Below are 18,374 nucleotides of genomic sequence, written 5' to 3'. Positions count from 1 at the left end.
CTCTGTTTACAGAGCATGCAAATAAATATTTCACACTGATGCTCACTTAAGCGTCGTCTGAAGTGCTGTCATCTTAAATAACGTGTTTCAGTGTTGTTCTGTGAAAATCTCTCTCAGAGCAATGCAAGGACAGCTGATTTACACTGAAACTACAGTACATACTTTTTATATATTTTTGGACATTTATATAGTTTAACGGTTGCTTGTCTTTACATGTGAACCTTTCCCTTGATGTCCATGATGGAAAGAAAATGGTATTACTGGAATTTTGTGTTTATTTCTTAAAAAGACCAAACAGTTGTAGAATATGAACATTTATGCACAGACAGAGAGGGAAATCACTGGAACACAACTGTGTCCAACATTGCTGCGAGGCACTGCACAATATTAGATGTCATAAGAACATCCACATGCTCTTCCAAATGCCGTTTGGGATCCTACAAAGAGAAAGAGAATAGCAGGTCAACTTTTTGAGACCGCAAAAGGTCAGATATTTTGAACTGCTGCTACTGATGAGTATTTGCACTTACAGTTTCTTATAGTAAATACAGTAACAAACCACCAACAATATAAATATTAAACAAGAAGAAACTAGTAACCTGTTTTCCGACGTTCTTAATGGCAAGTTGCTCAGGAGTCATCTTGTCCTCTTCCTCTACAGCCTGGGGGACAAAAACAATATTTCACCAAAACATGTCATAGGGTAAAATTAAAAAAAAATAAAATAAAAGTCTTTCCTACAGAAAAGCTGCACTTAGGCTCCACACTTAAATTTTGAGACTTGAGAGCAAGAATCCCTTGTCATTGTGCTTTTTCTTACCTTATTGTAGTTTTTAGCCAGTTCGAGCATCTCCTTGACGATGGTCTCATTCAGTTTGCAGTGTTCACTGTAATCCTGCAGGGTCAGACCCTCCATCCAGCTTTTCTTGTGGAGGTTCAGCAACATCTGAACGCAAACAAACACTATGACTGTCTAGTTACAACAAATGAAAAACACAAGCAAGCATGTTTAAACATTATCTACAAGTTCAAACCTTCTGTTCCAATTCATTCTTCCTGTAGTTAATGGTAATGGAGTAATAATGTCGGTTGAGCCCATGAATCAAAGCCTGCAAAAAAGAAACAACCCTTAATAAATAATAATATATAATAAATATTTAATTTCTTTTTAAAAAATATTTATCGTATCTTATTATATATAAAATGAACCTGAATAGAGGGCTTGTTGAGGTGTCCCAGATTAGAAGTGGTTTGACGTGGCTCGTGACCCAGTACCATCATATTGGCATTTATTAGCCTGAAAGCATCAATCACAACCTGGAGAGAAAAAAATAAAAATCTAATCTATGACTTATAAACATGTTTTTTGTTTTTTAGTTTTAATGCATTATGGGATCTACAAAACAACCTCACTCTGTTTCTAATGAGTGAGAGGACACCAGTAAATAAAATTTGATGTATTCTGAAGGAATAAAAGAAAGAGAGAGACACATTTACAATAAGCAACAATAGCTAATGCTTTGTGCTGTCACATCACATATGCGATGACAGCAAACCTGAGCTCACATACAGGTCAGGCCTGCCCACACAGAGCATCCGTCACACACACATACACATAATGGAGGAGAAGTGACAGACAGTTTAGGGTGGTAATGATATGCTGATATCTGCTGTGGTTCTATGAATTCAGCATTAGACTGTATGTTACTTTAGAGACAGCTTGATACTGTAAACATTGGAGCAAGTGCACCATTGAGGACGATCATATCATATACCACTGTGCAAAGTCTTACGCCATTAGAATTTCACCAACAAAAAATGGTTTTAAGTAAAAATGCACCAAAATTATTGGCCGAAAAAGGCATTTTGGGTTTTTGGTCAAAAATAGCAAATATGAAAAGCAAAGTACGCTCAAATAACACACCAACAGGAAATTTCTATGTAGTCGGCCTATAGTTGTAAAGTACGCTCAAATAACACACCAACAGGAAATTTCTAGTAAAATGAAACTACCCTCTCGTTCACTGATCTGCTCCCTGCTATGCTCGGCTCACATGATCTGACAATAGCTCTGTAGGGGACTATACATTATTTGGATAATTAGTCCTAAAAAAAAAAAAAAAAAAAAAAAAAATAATTAGTCAAAAAAAAAAACAGTTATATCCAATTCTGTTGCACAGAACTGAATAAAAACAATATATTGAAACTGAATATTAATCTATTTTCTGTCCAATTTTATTGTGTTACTTTTTAATGACTTGTGTTTTTTCAGTGTCACTAAAATCATTCAGTTAAATTAAAAAAAAGTCTTAATTACTTTATATTATTTAATAGAATAATAAATAATTATTACAAAGCATTTGTGTTTTCAGCCCACAATTTTCATTTCGGTGCATTTTTAACTTCAAAAACAGATTCATTACATCATACCTTTTATCACATGAAGCGCAATCAGTTTAGAGACCATTTTTAATTAGACTATTTTCACCAGAAGTCTCAGGTACACAAAACATTACTATTAAAGCTATTGCATTACACTATTAAAGCTACTGATTTTAAATAATATGACACAAAAGGCAGTTTAAAAATGGAGCAAATCACAGTGATGGGATTTTTGATGGAGTTCTTGCCTTGGACAAAAGCGTGTTAAGTAGGGGAGGGATTGTGTAGAAAGTACTGATCACACATGCATACACAAAGTAACGCCTCCTGAACCCTGGGGACTCGTTAGATCCTGACTGAACCAAATGGTGTAAAATCCTGCAGTGTCCCACATCTGTGCTGAGGGGGACGTTCCCTCTGTCAGGATGTGCGGTGTGAGTGTGTGATCCTCACATTGTGTATTATCATCAGGCACAGGAGAAAGACAGAGAGACGGTGTAGTGCTGACACCATGAAGAACTCACAACACTCTTTAAACCATGTAAACTGGCACCGTGTTCACAGAGACGCGATGATCCTCTGGAGATGTGGGATATGAATATTTTACAGGGTTCCCACACTTTGGTTAACTTCAAATTCAAGGACCTTTCAAGGACTTTCTAGGTCCAATACCCTCAGATTCAAGGTCTTAATGTGGGTGAGAGCATGGTTACATTGTGTTACCTTGTAAGATGCATTGTTACAGTTTTCATGTGTCAAACACAACTATGCAAAAAAAAGCTTCTTTTTTTTGCATTTATTTTTGGCCATATGACAGAGATCTGATATTCTATTTATCGTATTTCTGTTTTGCATAAAACTGAAGAATATTCATTACATCCTATACTGTTTTCTAAAATGATCTGATATTAACTTTTGCATGGATTTTATTGAAACTGGGTTTCTACAGGTATCATCAAATCTAATTTAATGCTTTTTAAAAAAAATGTTTAATGCCATACACGACCCATATAAATATCTCAAAGTTTTTTTTTTTTTTAATGTTTTTGAAACAAATATTTTCTGCTCACTAAGGCTCCAGTAATAGTAATACTGAGAAATATTATTTAACTTTATAATAAATGTTTTCTATGTGAATATCTGTTCAGTTGTAATTGATTCCTGTGATCAAAGCTGATTTTTCAGCATCATTACTCCAGTCTTCACTTTAGTGTCACATGATCCTTCAGAAATCATTCTAATATGCTGATTTGCTGCTCTGTTATGATTATTGGTGCTCAATCATTAATAACAGTTCTTATTATCATCAATAAGGAAAAAAAAATCTGCTTTATATTTTTGTGTAAATCATGATACATTTTACTTTTCAGCATAAATTTCATGAATAAATTTCAGCATAGAGAATATTTCAAATGAATCAGCATTTATTTGAAATAAAATCTTTTGTAACATTATAAATGACTTTACTGTCACTTTTGATCAATTTAATTTGTCCTTGATGAATAAAAGTATTTATAAAAAAAAAATAATTTTGGAAAACACCTGCTGAACGCAAACTTCGTGCACTCTATTGTGTCAGCCGTGACACAAGGATGTGTTTTCTATGTGTATTTACGCTTTGATTTTAGAAGAAAACAGCGCATCCTTGTGTCGCGGCTGACACACGCAGTTTGTGTTGAGCAGCTGTTTTCCAAAATGACGCTACAGTGATGTGGGGAGAAACAAAAGAGATGAATTGTTGAATAAAGGTTTTTGTGTATGTTTTCTTCTAGTACAAAAAGTATTCTCGTCGCTTCATAATGTTACAGTTGAACCACTGATGGCAGATGGACTATTCTGACAATGTCTTTCAAACTTTTTTGGACCTTGACAGTGTAATTTACTTGGCAGTCTATGGGACAATCATAAGCCTCCCGGTTTTCATCCAAAATATCTTAAACTGTGTTCTGAAGACGAACAAAGCTTTTATGGGTTTGGAACGACATGGGGGTAAGTGAATAATGAAAAATGTTCATTTTGGGGTGGAGTATCCCTTTAACTAGGCTACATCATATGGTATAAATATAAAAACTACATTTTTACTGCCGTATGTTGTTCTATGAGTTGTCTGTACAGTTGTGCTCATTTGTTTTGATTTCTCTATGAGATCCTCTCACACACACCAGCTGCGCGAGCTTCAACATGTGCGACCTTGTTACTGTCAATACATTATTCATTATCAATCGTCATTTACACCGAATGTAATAAAATCAGAATCATTCTCACCGAAATTGCACTACACAATTTCATTCTGACTTTACAAAATGAACATTCTCTGCTCTTAGTTTTACTCCAGTCCACCGCTGTCCAAGCATCCAACGTTATGGCAATTTCAGCGAGAATGGCGATAAGCAAACTGTGTATCACACCAATGTACATATTTTGCGACAGCAAATTTAAATGTTATTAATTATGAAGGTGATATATTCAAAATAAACTGGTAATATTTTTATTAAAAACCAACTAAAAATTTTAATGACTGTAGAAATAAATTTAATGACTTTTAATGCTATTTAAGACCTTAATTTTCGTAAAATCCATTTAATGACTTTTAATGCTTTATAATGTCCTGCGGAAACCCTGTGAAAAGAGCTTAGGCTCATGTAACCAGAAGTTTTCAGATATATGAATATGTTTTTAAGTTTTTCTTGCCTCATGGGTTTACATTTTACCAAGCACAGCAATTCAACGTTAATTTCACAGTGTGTCTGTAAAACGTTGAGGTACCATCGTAGTAGTTGCATGCACGTGTGAATGTCATGGCAACGTACAACACGAAGTACCTCACTTAACGTAAGGCGTAAATGTGCGGAACTAACGTAAATCAAGCAAGCTAGACTGCATAGGCCACGAAGTGATGGCAAAATAACACATTAGCAGACCGGAGGGAATAATATGGATTTTATTCCCAGAAAACTTAAATTCAAAATAAATTCAAGCACTTTCAAGGACCTGTATCTATGTATGTATATTTTAAAAAACTTTCCAGGGCCTTGATTTTTTTTTCAGATTCACAAACTTTCAAGGATTTCAAGGACCCGTGGGAACCCTGATTTTAAAATGGAAAACAAACAAGTGCAAGGCAATGCAATGATACTTTCCAGGTCAAATGCTTCAACTAAAGTTGAAGTTCAGCTAAAAGTTTTCTTGTCTGTCCCCGTCCCCTACTCAAAAAATAAAGTAAAGATATATTAAGTAAATTATATTATTTGTCAATGACTCTCCATGCACATATATATATATACACACACATATATATATATACACATATATACATATACACATATATACATATACACATATATACATACATATATATACACATACACATATACATATACATATACACATATACATACATATATATATATATATATATATATATATTAGTTTATTTATAGGTTTGGAATGTAAGCATCATTAAAATATAGTGTACACTACCTTTTAAAAGTTTGGTATCAAGATTTTTTTTATGTTTTTGAACGAAGCCTCTTATGCTCACCATGGCTGCATTATATTTGTGGAAAAACAAAGAAAATAAAGGATTATTTTTGAAATATTATTCCATTTTAAAACATCTGTTTATTACCTTAATATACTTTAGAATGCAATTTATTCCTGTGAAGCAAACAATGCTCTATGGGTAATAAGGCGTTGTAAGGAGATCTCAATGTCAAAAGATCTCCAGTTATGGGTAGGGAGATGTATGGAGATGGTTAAAAGGTTTTCTAAGTTTTAGTAGTTCATTGAAGTATATTGTTGTGTATTGTTAGGTATTTGGTGGTATTTAGACCGTCTTCATTTCAGGCTTCAAAGCAACACAATGAGATTATTTTAAAGGGGGTGATTCTTTTCTATACCCACTGTAGATAATTATAAATGTCTATAATGTCACTTTTCATTAATTTAATGCATCCTTGCTGAATAAAAGCATTGATTTCTTTTTCTTAAATCTTATTTATCCCCAAGTTTGAATAGTAAATATTAATAATCTGGCTCCAAAAATATTTACATATCAATATTATTTATTTATTTTTGTTTATTTTTTTTAATAATTAGTGTGTATGTATGTTATGTTATTTGCGTTCTCTCTTTTCTTTCTTTTTTCTCTTTTTCTCATTTAAAATGCCCCATCCTCTTTCTATAATACCTTCTCCTATAATAATATCTCTTCTTGTCCCCATCCCCCTACCCAGGGCTGATGGGAGAGATGGAGTCCTCACACTATCTCACGTGGTTCAGGAGGTGCTAATAGAGCTCACAGCGGCACACAGACAAGACAAAAAAAAAAAAATCATACATCCATGACTCTCACACTCTGACAGGAAGTGTGAGCGCACATTCACATATCCAGAAGAAAAGAAAGATCTCTGAATTTCTGAATAATGTGTGTGTGAGAAGTGCTAACACCCGTCAAATGAAAATACTTCTAAATAATGACCTACTGCTTTAATATGTTGCATATGTTTATGGACTTTTACCTTTCCCTTGACACTTTGGATGGGATCGACCACCACGGCAACGGCGCGTTCTGACAGCGCCTCGAAACTCTGCTGTGTGTTAATGTCCACACCTGACAACCAGCAGCCAAAACCGGGGTGACTGTGGTACCAGCCCACCACCATCTCAGGCCTTCAACACAGAGATCACAAACCTTCATAATCCAACATAAAAGTTCATCACAGAACATTAGTTAGGTTTTCACCATTCTCTCACCTTCCTGTCTGCTTTAACATGTCCAACATCTTGGCTTGAAAAACAGGGTCCACGGCCTCAACGCTCACACCCTGTCAACAGAACAAACACCCAGAATCACTACAGGAGCACAGGTGAACACAGTATAGAGTCTAAAACACACAATGTGAGTAATGAGGGAGTGACTGGGTGCTCGGACTCTGTGATCAGAACAAACACCGGTAGGGGTGTGAGCATATTCATCGTCTCGATAATATCGATTTAATGATGTGCAAGCTGACTATGTAATACTGGCAAACAAACAAGCAAGAACATGCAAAAGCATTCCTGCAAGATGAAGCCCATTGTGTGCAAGTAAATATGATATGTAAGTTATGAGGGCAAAAAATATTCTGTATGGGTTTTCATCCTTATAAGATAGGCAAGAAGTTCAGAAGCGAGTGAGCGAGTGAATATGTTATTAATTTTTTTAGAAACGGAGCGATATGAATATCAGTGTGTAAGTGAATATGATATTAATTTTATACAACAGTTCAACAGGCAAAAAACATGTGTGCGTCTCAGAGCAACACTGCAGTGTTTAATTCCTGAATGAGTCTGTTTCTGAACAAATCATTTGAGTCCGTGATTTAATGATCCATTTCTAAAGACAGTCACACTAAACATGTGTGCGTCTCAGAGCAACACTGCAGTGAGCTGTTGGGTATATAACAACATATATATATACTGTTTGAATGAATATATATATATATGACACACATAAATGCCGAAGTACCAGCATAAAAACACACTCAGCAAAATATTGTGTGTGTGTGTGGGTATATACACATACATACATACATACATACATACATACATACATATATATATACATATACAGAGAGAGAGAGAGAGAGAGAGAGTAGGGCTGCTCGATTATGACAAAAATCATAATCACGATTATTTTGGTCAATACTGTAATCACGATTATTTAACATGATTATGAAGGCTCCATATGACCAAAACTTTATATGAGTGGTTTATTTAAAGATAGTGATACATATCAAATATGTATTTCCTGTAAATAAGGTTGCTACAATCATTATATCTGCACTGTTTACTTCACTGGTTTGCACTCTATCTACCATGTGCCTTGTGCTGCTTTACTTATCTTTCTTTTTACATGACCTATTTGTACATTTGTATAGTTGTACTTTATATTTTATTATCTGCATTTAATGTTCTACTGTTAGTGTTATCTGTATGCACCAAGGGTCTGAGAGTAACGCAATTTCAATCCTCTGTATGTATGTACTGTACACGTGGAAGAACTGACAATAAAGCAGACTTGACTTGCCATGATATCTACATTATAGAGACCAGCGGAATTTCAAACAAACAAAAAGTCCTCAAAATTATTGAAAATAATTAAAACTGTCAGTAATAAAAAAAGCAAAGGAACAAATTCAATAGAATAAAAAGATAAAAATTAAACAAACTGCTTTAGTGTTTTTTTTTTTTTGCGCAAGTCTCAAGCAGCATGATTATTTCATTTATTCACTATACCATTTATTATTAATGTCTCATTTCAGTTTAATTTTGGCTTTAGTTTTGTATTTATTGCAGTTTATATGAAAAGGTTCATGTAGCGTGTACAGCCTACTGCAGAAATTAATAATCAAATGTAAAATAAAATATAGCCCGCTGTCACTTTAAGAGCCGCACGGATAAATTACTGTTACACGTGTATTTTCATTCTCAACTCTTTACATTCATTACACGACCGACGAAGGTATACATGAATAATCACCAAGCGCTGCAGTTTTGCATGTACTTGAGCGATTAGGCGCGCACCTTGAGCTAAAAGATGACTTTAAATGTCCGTGTTCTGTTCTGTCTCTGAGCGCTTCTATCTTCCTGAGGAGCAGCGCAAGTTTCTCTTTCACGTTCATTTCACAAAACATGAATAAATATACTTCGATAATTCAAGCACGTCCCATTTTGCAAATGTCACGTTACATGATTTTACTGATTTGCACGGGAAATTGGGCTTGTATGGAGGAACGAAAGCGCAGTGCTGCAAAAGGGGGCAGAATGGGGCACAATTGTTGGAGTTGGAGGCCAAAATCGAAATCGAATCGTTTTTTCGATTAATTGCACAGCCCTAAGAGAGAGGTTTTTTTTTTTTTTTTTTTGGTGTGTGTGTCAATATCACACACCCCTAGTCAATGGGAAAATTTTCACTCACCGTTCCTGACTGTGGCATGGCAAACACGTCAATCACACGTACAGTGTAATCATCTACAAACTCCCCCAGCATCAGACCCATGACTTCCATGGGCACACCAGCACGGCCATGTTTCAGCATCTGCACACACAGACAAAAAGATGGATTGAGAGAGAGGAAAAACTACTAAAACAATGAAAACATTTAACTTAATGCTTTCGCTCTCAAATACTGACAATCAGACTGGCACTGACCAATCACAGGGCAAAAATTAAATTTTTGGCCTCAAATAAGTCTAATCATACACCTATGACAGGAATATAAAATTTATTAACAGAATCAAACTCAAACTGTGACAACAACACCATGATACAAACCAAACCAGAAAAAATTAACCATTACTGTTACACTATATTTTGCACAGTGCAAGAACAGGTGTGAATGGTAACATGTGAGAGAGAAGAATCATGTGTATCCTGACCTTCAGCAGGGCGAGTGAGGAGATGTACACCTGTTCAGCTGTGTCCACAGCGGGGGCATCTGTGGGAGGACCCTGCAGAAAATGCAAAAAAAACTATTTCAAAAACTGAATTTTAACTAGTAAAAAATGTGCAATTTATTTATTGATATGTGTTTTTGCTTTTTAATTGTTTATATATAATGTTATGTGATTTTTATGTGGTTTTAGATATTTTTTTATAGGGTTTTTTATTTAATTATTTTTTTGTACGGTCTCCTCTGTGTCTCTCCATATCACCGTATGCTGTGTATGCTCTTCTGTATCATCCTCGCCACAAGGATGCGCTGTTTTCTTTCAAATCAAAGCTAAATACAAGTAGAAACAGCACATACTTGTGGCGCGGATGATACAGAAGAGCATACGCAGCATATGGTTATTTGGAGAGACACAGATTGCATGTCTGATGGCAGATGGAGTATTCTGACGACGACTTTCATACCTTTTCTGGACCTTTACACTTTTATTTACTTGGCAGTCACAGGCCTCGCGATTTTCATCCAAAATATCTTAAATTGTGTTCCGAAGATGAACAGAGCTTTTACGGGTTTGGAACGATATGGGGGTAAGTGATTAATGACAAAATTTTCATTTTGGGGTGGAGTATCCCATTAAGTTAATGAAGGTTAAAAGAAAAAAAAAGAGAGCACTATAATTGCAGTTTACTGTATTTTGTGTGTGTGTGTGTGTGTGGGGGGGGGGGGTCATTTTAAAATTGATATAAGTTTGATCATTTTAATATACTAATAAAAATTTAATTACTTAAATGCCTTCAGTTATCATGTAGAGGAAGTAATATATTATCATTGTGGGAGGAAAAAATAAAGAAATGAATCAAATCAAAGTCTATAGTGGCAGGAGATCTGGACAGAACTGCAGGTGCAGGTTCATAGATTGAGAGGTGCGGTCTAGCACGGTGTGATTGACAGCTGGCACCTTAAGTGTAGGACTGATGCCATGGTGATGCCTGATAAACAAATGGATGAAAAGCTATCCTGCAATATCTATCCATCAGCTTGGGAAACATCTTTTAGTGGTTTAGTGACCCTTGTGTTATTGTCATGTATATATTTATGTGCCTCAATTATCATTGAATACACAAACATAAGGCCATAAAGATACTTGTGAACATCAAACAGTTAATAAGAGCTCACTGGAACTGAAAAAAAAAATCAATATGAATCCAATCAACACTTTATGTCAATCAATACTGTATGAAATATTGTGTTTTAAACATGAAGCATGTGCAACTGTAGACGGAAATGGGAGTATGAAAGCAGCACGACTGAAGAGAAAGGAATCAGGTGTGTTTTTTCCTCTCACTCTCTTCTGTGCTGACTGCTGGAGTGGGGTGTGAATCAGAGGGAGGCAGCCTGTCACTGGAAGTGTTAATTGGCAGTGAGAGCTGAGAGATGTCTCTCTACCCATCATGTGCACAGACCTTGAGGAAAAACCACATGAGGATGCTCTCATAATACCGCCATCCCCCTCAACAACAACACCCAAAAAAGCATCCTATTTGTGTGTCTGCTTAAAATCGGACACATTTATGCTCACATAAAGTTTATAGAAATTCTCCAGCATAAATATTTTTATTAACAGGAAGTGTTTGCAGTAATACAAATGCTATTATGCAAAATGTGGTTTTAACTCACTCTGCTGGAGAAAGAAAAAAAGAAAAAAAAAACATCTTAAAGGCTGGCCAGGCAGGACTGATGAGTGGTTATTAAGGGTTTTAGGTGCAATCCCAAAAACACTAGTGTAACTTTATATTTTTGTGTAAACTGTGACCATTTTTAAGGATTATTTGATAAATTCAAAGCTCAAAAGAACAGCATTTATTTTAAATAAAAATCTTTTGTAACATTATAAATGTCTTCACTGTCAATTTACTGCATATTTAATTCTTTAAAAAAAATAGATAAATACTGTCCCCAAAATACTTGACCGTTAGTATAGCGGAGTATTTTCTATTGATAGCAAGTTGGGCAGGACATATTAAAGGGCCTTTTTAATTAAATGTAACCATATTTATTCTTAAATTTAGAATGAAACCTTTCTCTTTTTGTAAAACCACTCACCTTTAATGGTGATTTATTTTTTTTTTTTTATTATTTTATTTTATTATTTTTTGTTTTTTTTATTTTTAAAAACAAATAAATTGAATGGCAGGGAGAGTGAAATTATGGAGATCATGTATGAATATTTCCCAGTATCTCACTGTGTGTGACGGCAGGTGTGGTAAACATCAGTGTAGATATGCTGTGTGATGCAATCTTCAGTATTCAGATGTCTAATAACTGCAGGCGGCTGTCTCTCACACTAAATGTTATACAAAGCATTATGTTTATTAAATATTTCAAAATCTCAGTATATATTACCTGGCTGAGTCCGGGCATTCCCCCTCCAAGCCTCAAAAGCCGGTCCATTCCTTAGATCTAGACACATATAAACAAACAGTGATCTTTACAAACTTGTCAGTCCGTTTATATTAAAAGTCCTGGGGACGTTTCTGATTCATGAATATTGTATTGCATGTATTCAAAAACACCTACATTTCCTTATGAACTTTTTTCAAACTGTTACTAATAAAAATACTCCACGTTGTCCACCTCGAAATTAACATAATAAGAGCTCTTTTGTGAAATACAAAGCTTCAGTTTTTAATTCACTGTCAAACATCAGAATGCTAACATGCTAAGCTATTTAGCATAGTGCTATTTACACATACTCCTATGTAGCTTGTGAGCACATAAACAACGGGAAAACGATCTTTTGTAGTCTCAAAACAGACTGTAAAATAGGATAACATCACTTGATGTTACTCATTCATAACTTCAGTTAATCTCTAAACAACTGTAAGACAGGCTAATAATGCTACAGAGAGGATAAAAACATCACTCAACAACAACTAAAGAGTGTTTAATCACAGAAACTTCCCCTCGCACAGAATAACACCCCACAAACAACCCTTCAATGATCGTAAACCTGTATAATTTCTTTACCTGTGCAATAAGAGATAGATAATGTCAGAGAGCCTGCTCAGTTTCAGCCCGACTACAATGAATCAGCCAGAATTTCCAGCGTGAAACGCGCCACTACAGGGTTATACAGGACAGAGACTGGACTTTCAAAATAAAAGTCCTTAAGAATTTAGAGCTAGATAGTCTACATTTCAGTATATTTAATAATACAAATTAAAATAAGACGAATTTCATTTCATATTTCATATTTTAATATTATATATATATCTATATGATATCTATATATTATATATATATATATATATATATATATATATATATATATATATAAATTTAACAGCTGCCAGTAGACATTTCTCTATAGGTTTATATTTTTCTTTTTATTCCCTTCTGTTCTATTCTATTCTGTTCAAATTGTTAAATCTCTGTCACTGAATTCCAAAGAAATTCATTGCTACATGATTTAAATTAGAAATATACAAAATCCTCTCGTACTTTTGCTTCTTACATTACAGTAGCTACTCACTGAGCAGATAGATTTATGACACTGAAGTTCTTAACACATTATTTTCTCTGAAGTCTCACTTAAGTCTCAGCTGTGACCCAGGGGACAGTTTTCTGACACAACAGCACCATTCAGCTCAAGTGAGATTTGGTGAGTTATTTAGCTACCATCTTCATCTTACAGCACTCTCCGGACAGACAGAGCTCTCCTGTGATGTCATGAGAACTTATAACCACTAGATGGAAGACTTGAGCTGTGATTAAGTGCATGTGTTCACAGTTGCTCAATTATTGCTCTATTTACAGGCTTGGGGACCCTTTTAGCAAACACAGAGCCCACATAAAAGCTAGTATTTCTCTGTTACACTTCTGTAAACCACACACACACACATGGATATTATTCATATTATTTTAACATTTTTAGAGAGTAGAGCTGTATCAGAGTAGAGCTGTATCAGAGTAGAGCTGTATCAGCAGCTCCAGTGGCAGGTTGAACTTCCTCAGCTGGCAAAGGAAGTACAATCTCTGTTGGGCTTTCTTGACTATGGAGTCTATGTCAAACTCCCACTTCAGGTCCTGAGAGATGGTTGTGTCCAGGAACTGTTGGTGGTGCCCAGGTGCACCACTGTTGTTACAGTGCTGTCCATGATGGTGAGTGGGGGGAGTGCAGGGGGGGTTTCTCCTGAAGTCCACTATCATCTCCACTGTTCTGAGCGTGTTAAGCTTCAGGTTAAGACGGCACCAGACAGCAAGGTCCTGAACCTTGCTTCTATATGCAGAGTCATCACCGTCCTGGATGAGGCCGAGGACTGTAGTGTGCATTTGCAAACTTCAGGAGCTTGACAGAAGGGTCAGTAGAGGTGCAGTTATTGGTGTACCGGGAGAAGAGCAGTGGGGAGAGCACACATCCCTGAGGGGCGCCAGTGCTGATGGTGCGGGTGCTAGATGAGGATTTTTCCAGCTGTCAGGAAGCTGGCGATCCACTGACAGATGGAGGTGGGCACAGAGAGCTGGGTTAGTTTGGACAGGATGAGTGCTGGGTTGATGGTATTGAAAGTTACAGATGGAGGTGGGTGCTGGGTTGTTGGTTTTTTTGGTTTGTATGAATGTTGTTTGATAATTTTTTTTTTTTTGTTGAAGATCTGTGAAAAGATGTGGACCAGCTGGTCAGCCCAGATTTTTAGACAGGCTTGCGCAACACCGTCTGGGCCTGGTGCTTTTCTTGTCTTCTGTTTCCAGTAAACCTGACACACCATCTTCACTCATCCAAAGTGTGGGAGTGGGGGGGGGGGGGGTTGCTGAAGATGTTCATGGATTCATGGAGAGAGATGGTCAGAATGGGTGTGTGGTGTGAGACCAGGTTTTTCAAACCTGCAATAGAACTCATTCAAATCGTTGGCTAGTTCTTGATTCAAAAAAGAGAAAGTTTGTGTATATTGTAGTTTGTGTAGTTTGTGATGTCATACAGTCCTTTCCATACTGATGCAGGGTCATTGGCAGAAACAGTTTTTTCAGCTTTTTAGAGTAGCTCCTCTTAGCCACTCTGATCTCCTTTGCCAGTGTGTTTTTGGCCTGTTTATACAAGACTCTGTCCCCACTCCTGAAAGCATCTTCTTTAGCATAACGGAGCTGTCTAAGTTTTGCTGTGAACCATGGTTTGTCGTTGTTGAAAGTTAAATAAGTCCTGGTAGGGATGCACATATCCTGCCTTAGTCAACAGGAGAGACGGAAGGCTGCACGTGAGTGTCTTGCTTAATATTTTGTAGATCTGTTGTTTAAATTATTACTTGCTGCTAGGAAGGATTTCTACTTTGTATTTTCGCTGTAGTTTGAATTTTTGATTGCACTTACTGGTAATTATAATAATCGCCGAGGGCTAAGAAGGAGCCTGTGTTATTTGCATTGCTCCCTTACTGCACTTAAGTGCGAACTATAGTTTCGAATTGCATGCAACTGCCCTGCTATAGGCTATTGGCTGTGCTAATTAGAAGGTGGCCACAGCTGTTTTCAATTGCATGCAACTGCCCTGCTATAGGCTATTGGCTGTGCTAATTAGAAGGTGGCCACAGCTGTTTTCCTTTACAAACTCTCCTTTCCTGTCCTCTTTTTCCTACCTCTAGTATGTGTTTTCAAAAGCATTCCGGTTGTCTCTCGACAACGCTCTAACGTCACATGCAGATGGCAACGCAATCCTGCTAACCTGCATCCTATCTCTACATCCTCTACTGCACCTCTTTTTTTCTCTGTGGGTCTCTGGAATTGTCCAGTCAGCTATCAACAAAGCAGACTTCATTTCTACTTTCTTTACAATCCACACTCAGCATCTTGGGCTCAGACCTGGATTCTTCCAAGAGACTCACAACCCCAGCTGCTCTGTCTAATAACTTCTCTAACTTTCACATCCTCCGTCAGGTTAGCTGGGGTGGGGGCACTGGTCTGTTCATTTCTAACAATTGGAAATACTCAACCCACTCTCCCCTATGCAGTTATAACTAATTTGAATCTCATGCGATTACTGTAACAGCTCCTATAAAAACTCCAGTTGTTGTGTAATTTACCGCGGATTAGCCACCTTCCTAGAGCAGTTGGATGGGCTGCTGCAGCTGTTTTCACCTTTTTGTCTTAGACATCCTCATTCCCAGAGGATGGCAGTCCATTTTTATTATTTTTATTATACAGACTTCCATTCACTCCTTGCTTTATTTGATCCAAACGGCTTATCACTACAAGCACGCACAAATCAGGCAACCAACTTGGCTTAATTTACACACGCAATTGTATTGCAGACAACATTTTGGTAGAACCCCTACATATCTCTGACCATTTCTTCATTACATTTAAACTACATTTTGCTACCTGTGTGCCATCAACCCCTATACCGGTTACTTTAAGATGAAACCTACGCTCCCTTTCCCCCTCCCATCTTTCCTCTGTATTATCCTCCTCTCTTCCCTCACTTACCCATTTCTCATCTCTGGATGTGAATGCAGCAACTACACAATAATTGTCCTCTTTCCTCCAGGCCAGCATGGGCTGCCCCTTCTAACCCCTGGTTATCCGATGTTCTTCGTGAGCATTGGACCAAACTCAGGGCAGCAGAGAGAAAATGGCACAAAACAAAAGATCCTTCAGACCTGAGTATGTATCAGTCTTTGCTTTCATCTTTCTCTGCTGAAGTCCATAATGCAAAATCTTCATACTTCCACAACAAGATCAACAGCGCTCCAGATACACGTAATCTCTTCAAAACATTAAACTCTTTCCTCTGTCCCCCTCCACCACCTCCCACCACTTCTATAACAGCTGATGGTTTTGCCATATTCTTCACAGACAAAATTAGAACAATCAGAAGTCAATTCTCAGCCCCACACACACAGGACTTCAAACCAACCACACCCACTGCTAATACTCCCATTTACTCCTTCTGTCCCCTCACTGAGGCAGAAGTATCAAAACTTCTCCTCTCCAGCCACCCTACAACGTGCCCTCTAGACCCAATCCCCTCACACCTTCTCTAAGCAATCTCTTCTACACTCTTACCAGCACTAACACACATCACATCACATCTCTCCTAAAGGGCACCTTCCCCACTGCATTCAACCAGGCTCGGGTAACCCCACTGCTCAAAAAACCTACATTAAACACTTCTCTTAAAGACAGCTACAGACCTGTCACTCTCCTTCTATTTATAGAGAACACCCTCGAATGAGTTGTTTTAATCCAGTTATCAGTGTTTTTTCACCGAACAACAAACTGGACGCTAACCACTCGGGTTTTAGGAGTGGCCATTCAACTGAGACTGTGTACTGTCAGTCACAGAAGCCTTGCGGATTGCAAAAGCTGATTACAAATCATCAGTTCTTATTCTGCTGGATCTATCTGCCTCTTTTGACACTGTCAATCATTGGATCCTCCTGTCTGCCCTCTCATCACTGGCCATCACAGGGATTTTACTTCCCTGTTTTCAATCCTATCTCACTGGTAGATCTTTCAGGGTGGCCTGGGGAGGGGAGGTATCCAAAGTACATCAACTGGTCACTGGGTATCCTCAGGGATCAGTTCTTGGACCCCTCCCCTTCTCCATATACACTACATTGCTGGGTCCCATCATACAGGCACATGGCTTCTCCTACCATTGCTATGATGATGACACACAGCTTTATCTCTCATTTCAACCAGATGATCCAACGTTAGCTGCACGGATTGTTCGATCTTGCAGGTTTGAATTGCACAACATCAGAAAGATCAGGCCCTTTCTAACTTCTTGTCCAGCCCCTACTGCAATGCTCTTCTGGCTGGACTTCCATCAAGCACAATCAAACCTCTACAAATGATTCAGAATGCAGCGGCATGACTGTTCTTCAACGAGCCCAAAATAGCTCATGTTACACCTCTCTTTATCTCCTTGCACTGGCTACCAGTTGTGGATCGCATCAAGTTCAAGACATTGATGCTTGCATATAGAATAACCACAGGATCAGCACCTGCCTACTTCCACTCAGTACTACAAATCTACATCCCCTCCAGAAGTCTGAGATCCGCTAGTGAGTGACGCCTCATGGTACCTTCACAGAGAGGCTCAAAATCACTTTCAAAAGCATTCTCGTTCACCATTCCTGGCTGATGGAATGATCTTCCCAACCTTATCTGAAATGCTGAACAATTTTCAAGCAACAACTGAAAACTTATCTCTTTCGATGTTACTTGACTTCATCCTAAATTATATGAAAATATAATTTAAAATATCAATAAATAACAATAATAATTTGTCTTTCTCTTTATTTATTCTTTCTCTTTCTAGCTTGCACTTATTTGAACAATGCCCAAAACTTGGTATTACAAGCACTTCCTGTGTCTGTTTGCCTCTTTAAGAAGAATCGCTTTATGTATTCCCCAATTGTAAGTCGGTTTGGATAAAAGCATCTGCAAAATGACCGAATGTAAATGTAAATCTGTACAGAAACTGATGAATGAAGTTACAGTATCTGTGAACTGGTCCAGATCCATGGTTGCAGCCTCAAAAACACTCCAGTCAATGCAGTCAAAG

At 37.2% G+C, this 18,374-nt stretch overlaps 1 protein-coding gene across 1 annotated transcript; it reads right to left on the bottom strand.

Moving 5' to 3' along the window:
• Window positions 1-257: 257 nt before the first annotated feature.
• LOC109057832 (26S proteasome non-ATPase regulatory subunit 14) lies at window positions 258-12,967 on the bottom strand. The gene is made up of 11 exons (XM_019075063.2): window positions 12,845-12,967; window positions 12,221-12,277; window positions 9,804-9,875; window positions 9,344-9,463; window positions 7,138-7,208; window positions 6,903-7,053; window positions 1,210-1,317; window positions 1,035-1,109; window positions 821-946; window positions 600-662; window positions 258-437 (listed from the first exon to the last, which is right to left on the bottom strand). Exons 2-11 carry the CDS (start codon window positions 12,266-12,268, stop codon window positions 339-341), a joined length of 933 nt encoding a protein of 310 aa, XP_018930608.1. The 5' UTR covers window positions 12,269-12,277; window positions 12,845-12,967; the 3' UTR covers window positions 258-338.
• Between the last annotated feature and the right edge of the window lie 5,407 nt (window positions 12,968-18,374).

Source organism: Cyprinus carpio, chromosome A11 (assembly GCF_018340385.1).
Source record: "Cyprinus carpio isolate SPL01 chromosome A11, ASM1834038v1, whole genome shotgun sequence".
NCBI classification, from domain to species: domain Eukaryota; kingdom Metazoa; phylum Chordata; class Actinopteri; order Cypriniformes; family Cyprinidae; genus Cyprinus; species Cyprinus carpio.
The sequence above is the reverse complement of the archived record's forward strand: the minus strand, read 5'-3'. Positions and strand labels throughout refer to the sequence as shown.

What these genes read in the sequence shown, in the direction of transcription:
- LOC109057832 (XM_019075063.2), bottom strand. Translation starts at nt 12,268, where the DNA reads ATGGACCGGCTTTTGAGGCTTGGAGGGGGAATGCCCGGACTCAGCCAG. An exon ending in ATGTTAAAGCAGACAGGAAG is followed by an intron (nt 7,054 to 7,137) that starts GTGAGAGAATGG and finishes TCTGTGTTGAAG; the next exon opens with GCCTGAGATGGTGGTGGGCT. An exon ending in AGAATGAATTGGAACAGAAG is followed by an intron (nt 947 to 1,034) that starts GTTTGAACTTGT and finishes GTTTGCGTTCAG; the next exon opens with ATGTTGCTGAACCTCCACAA.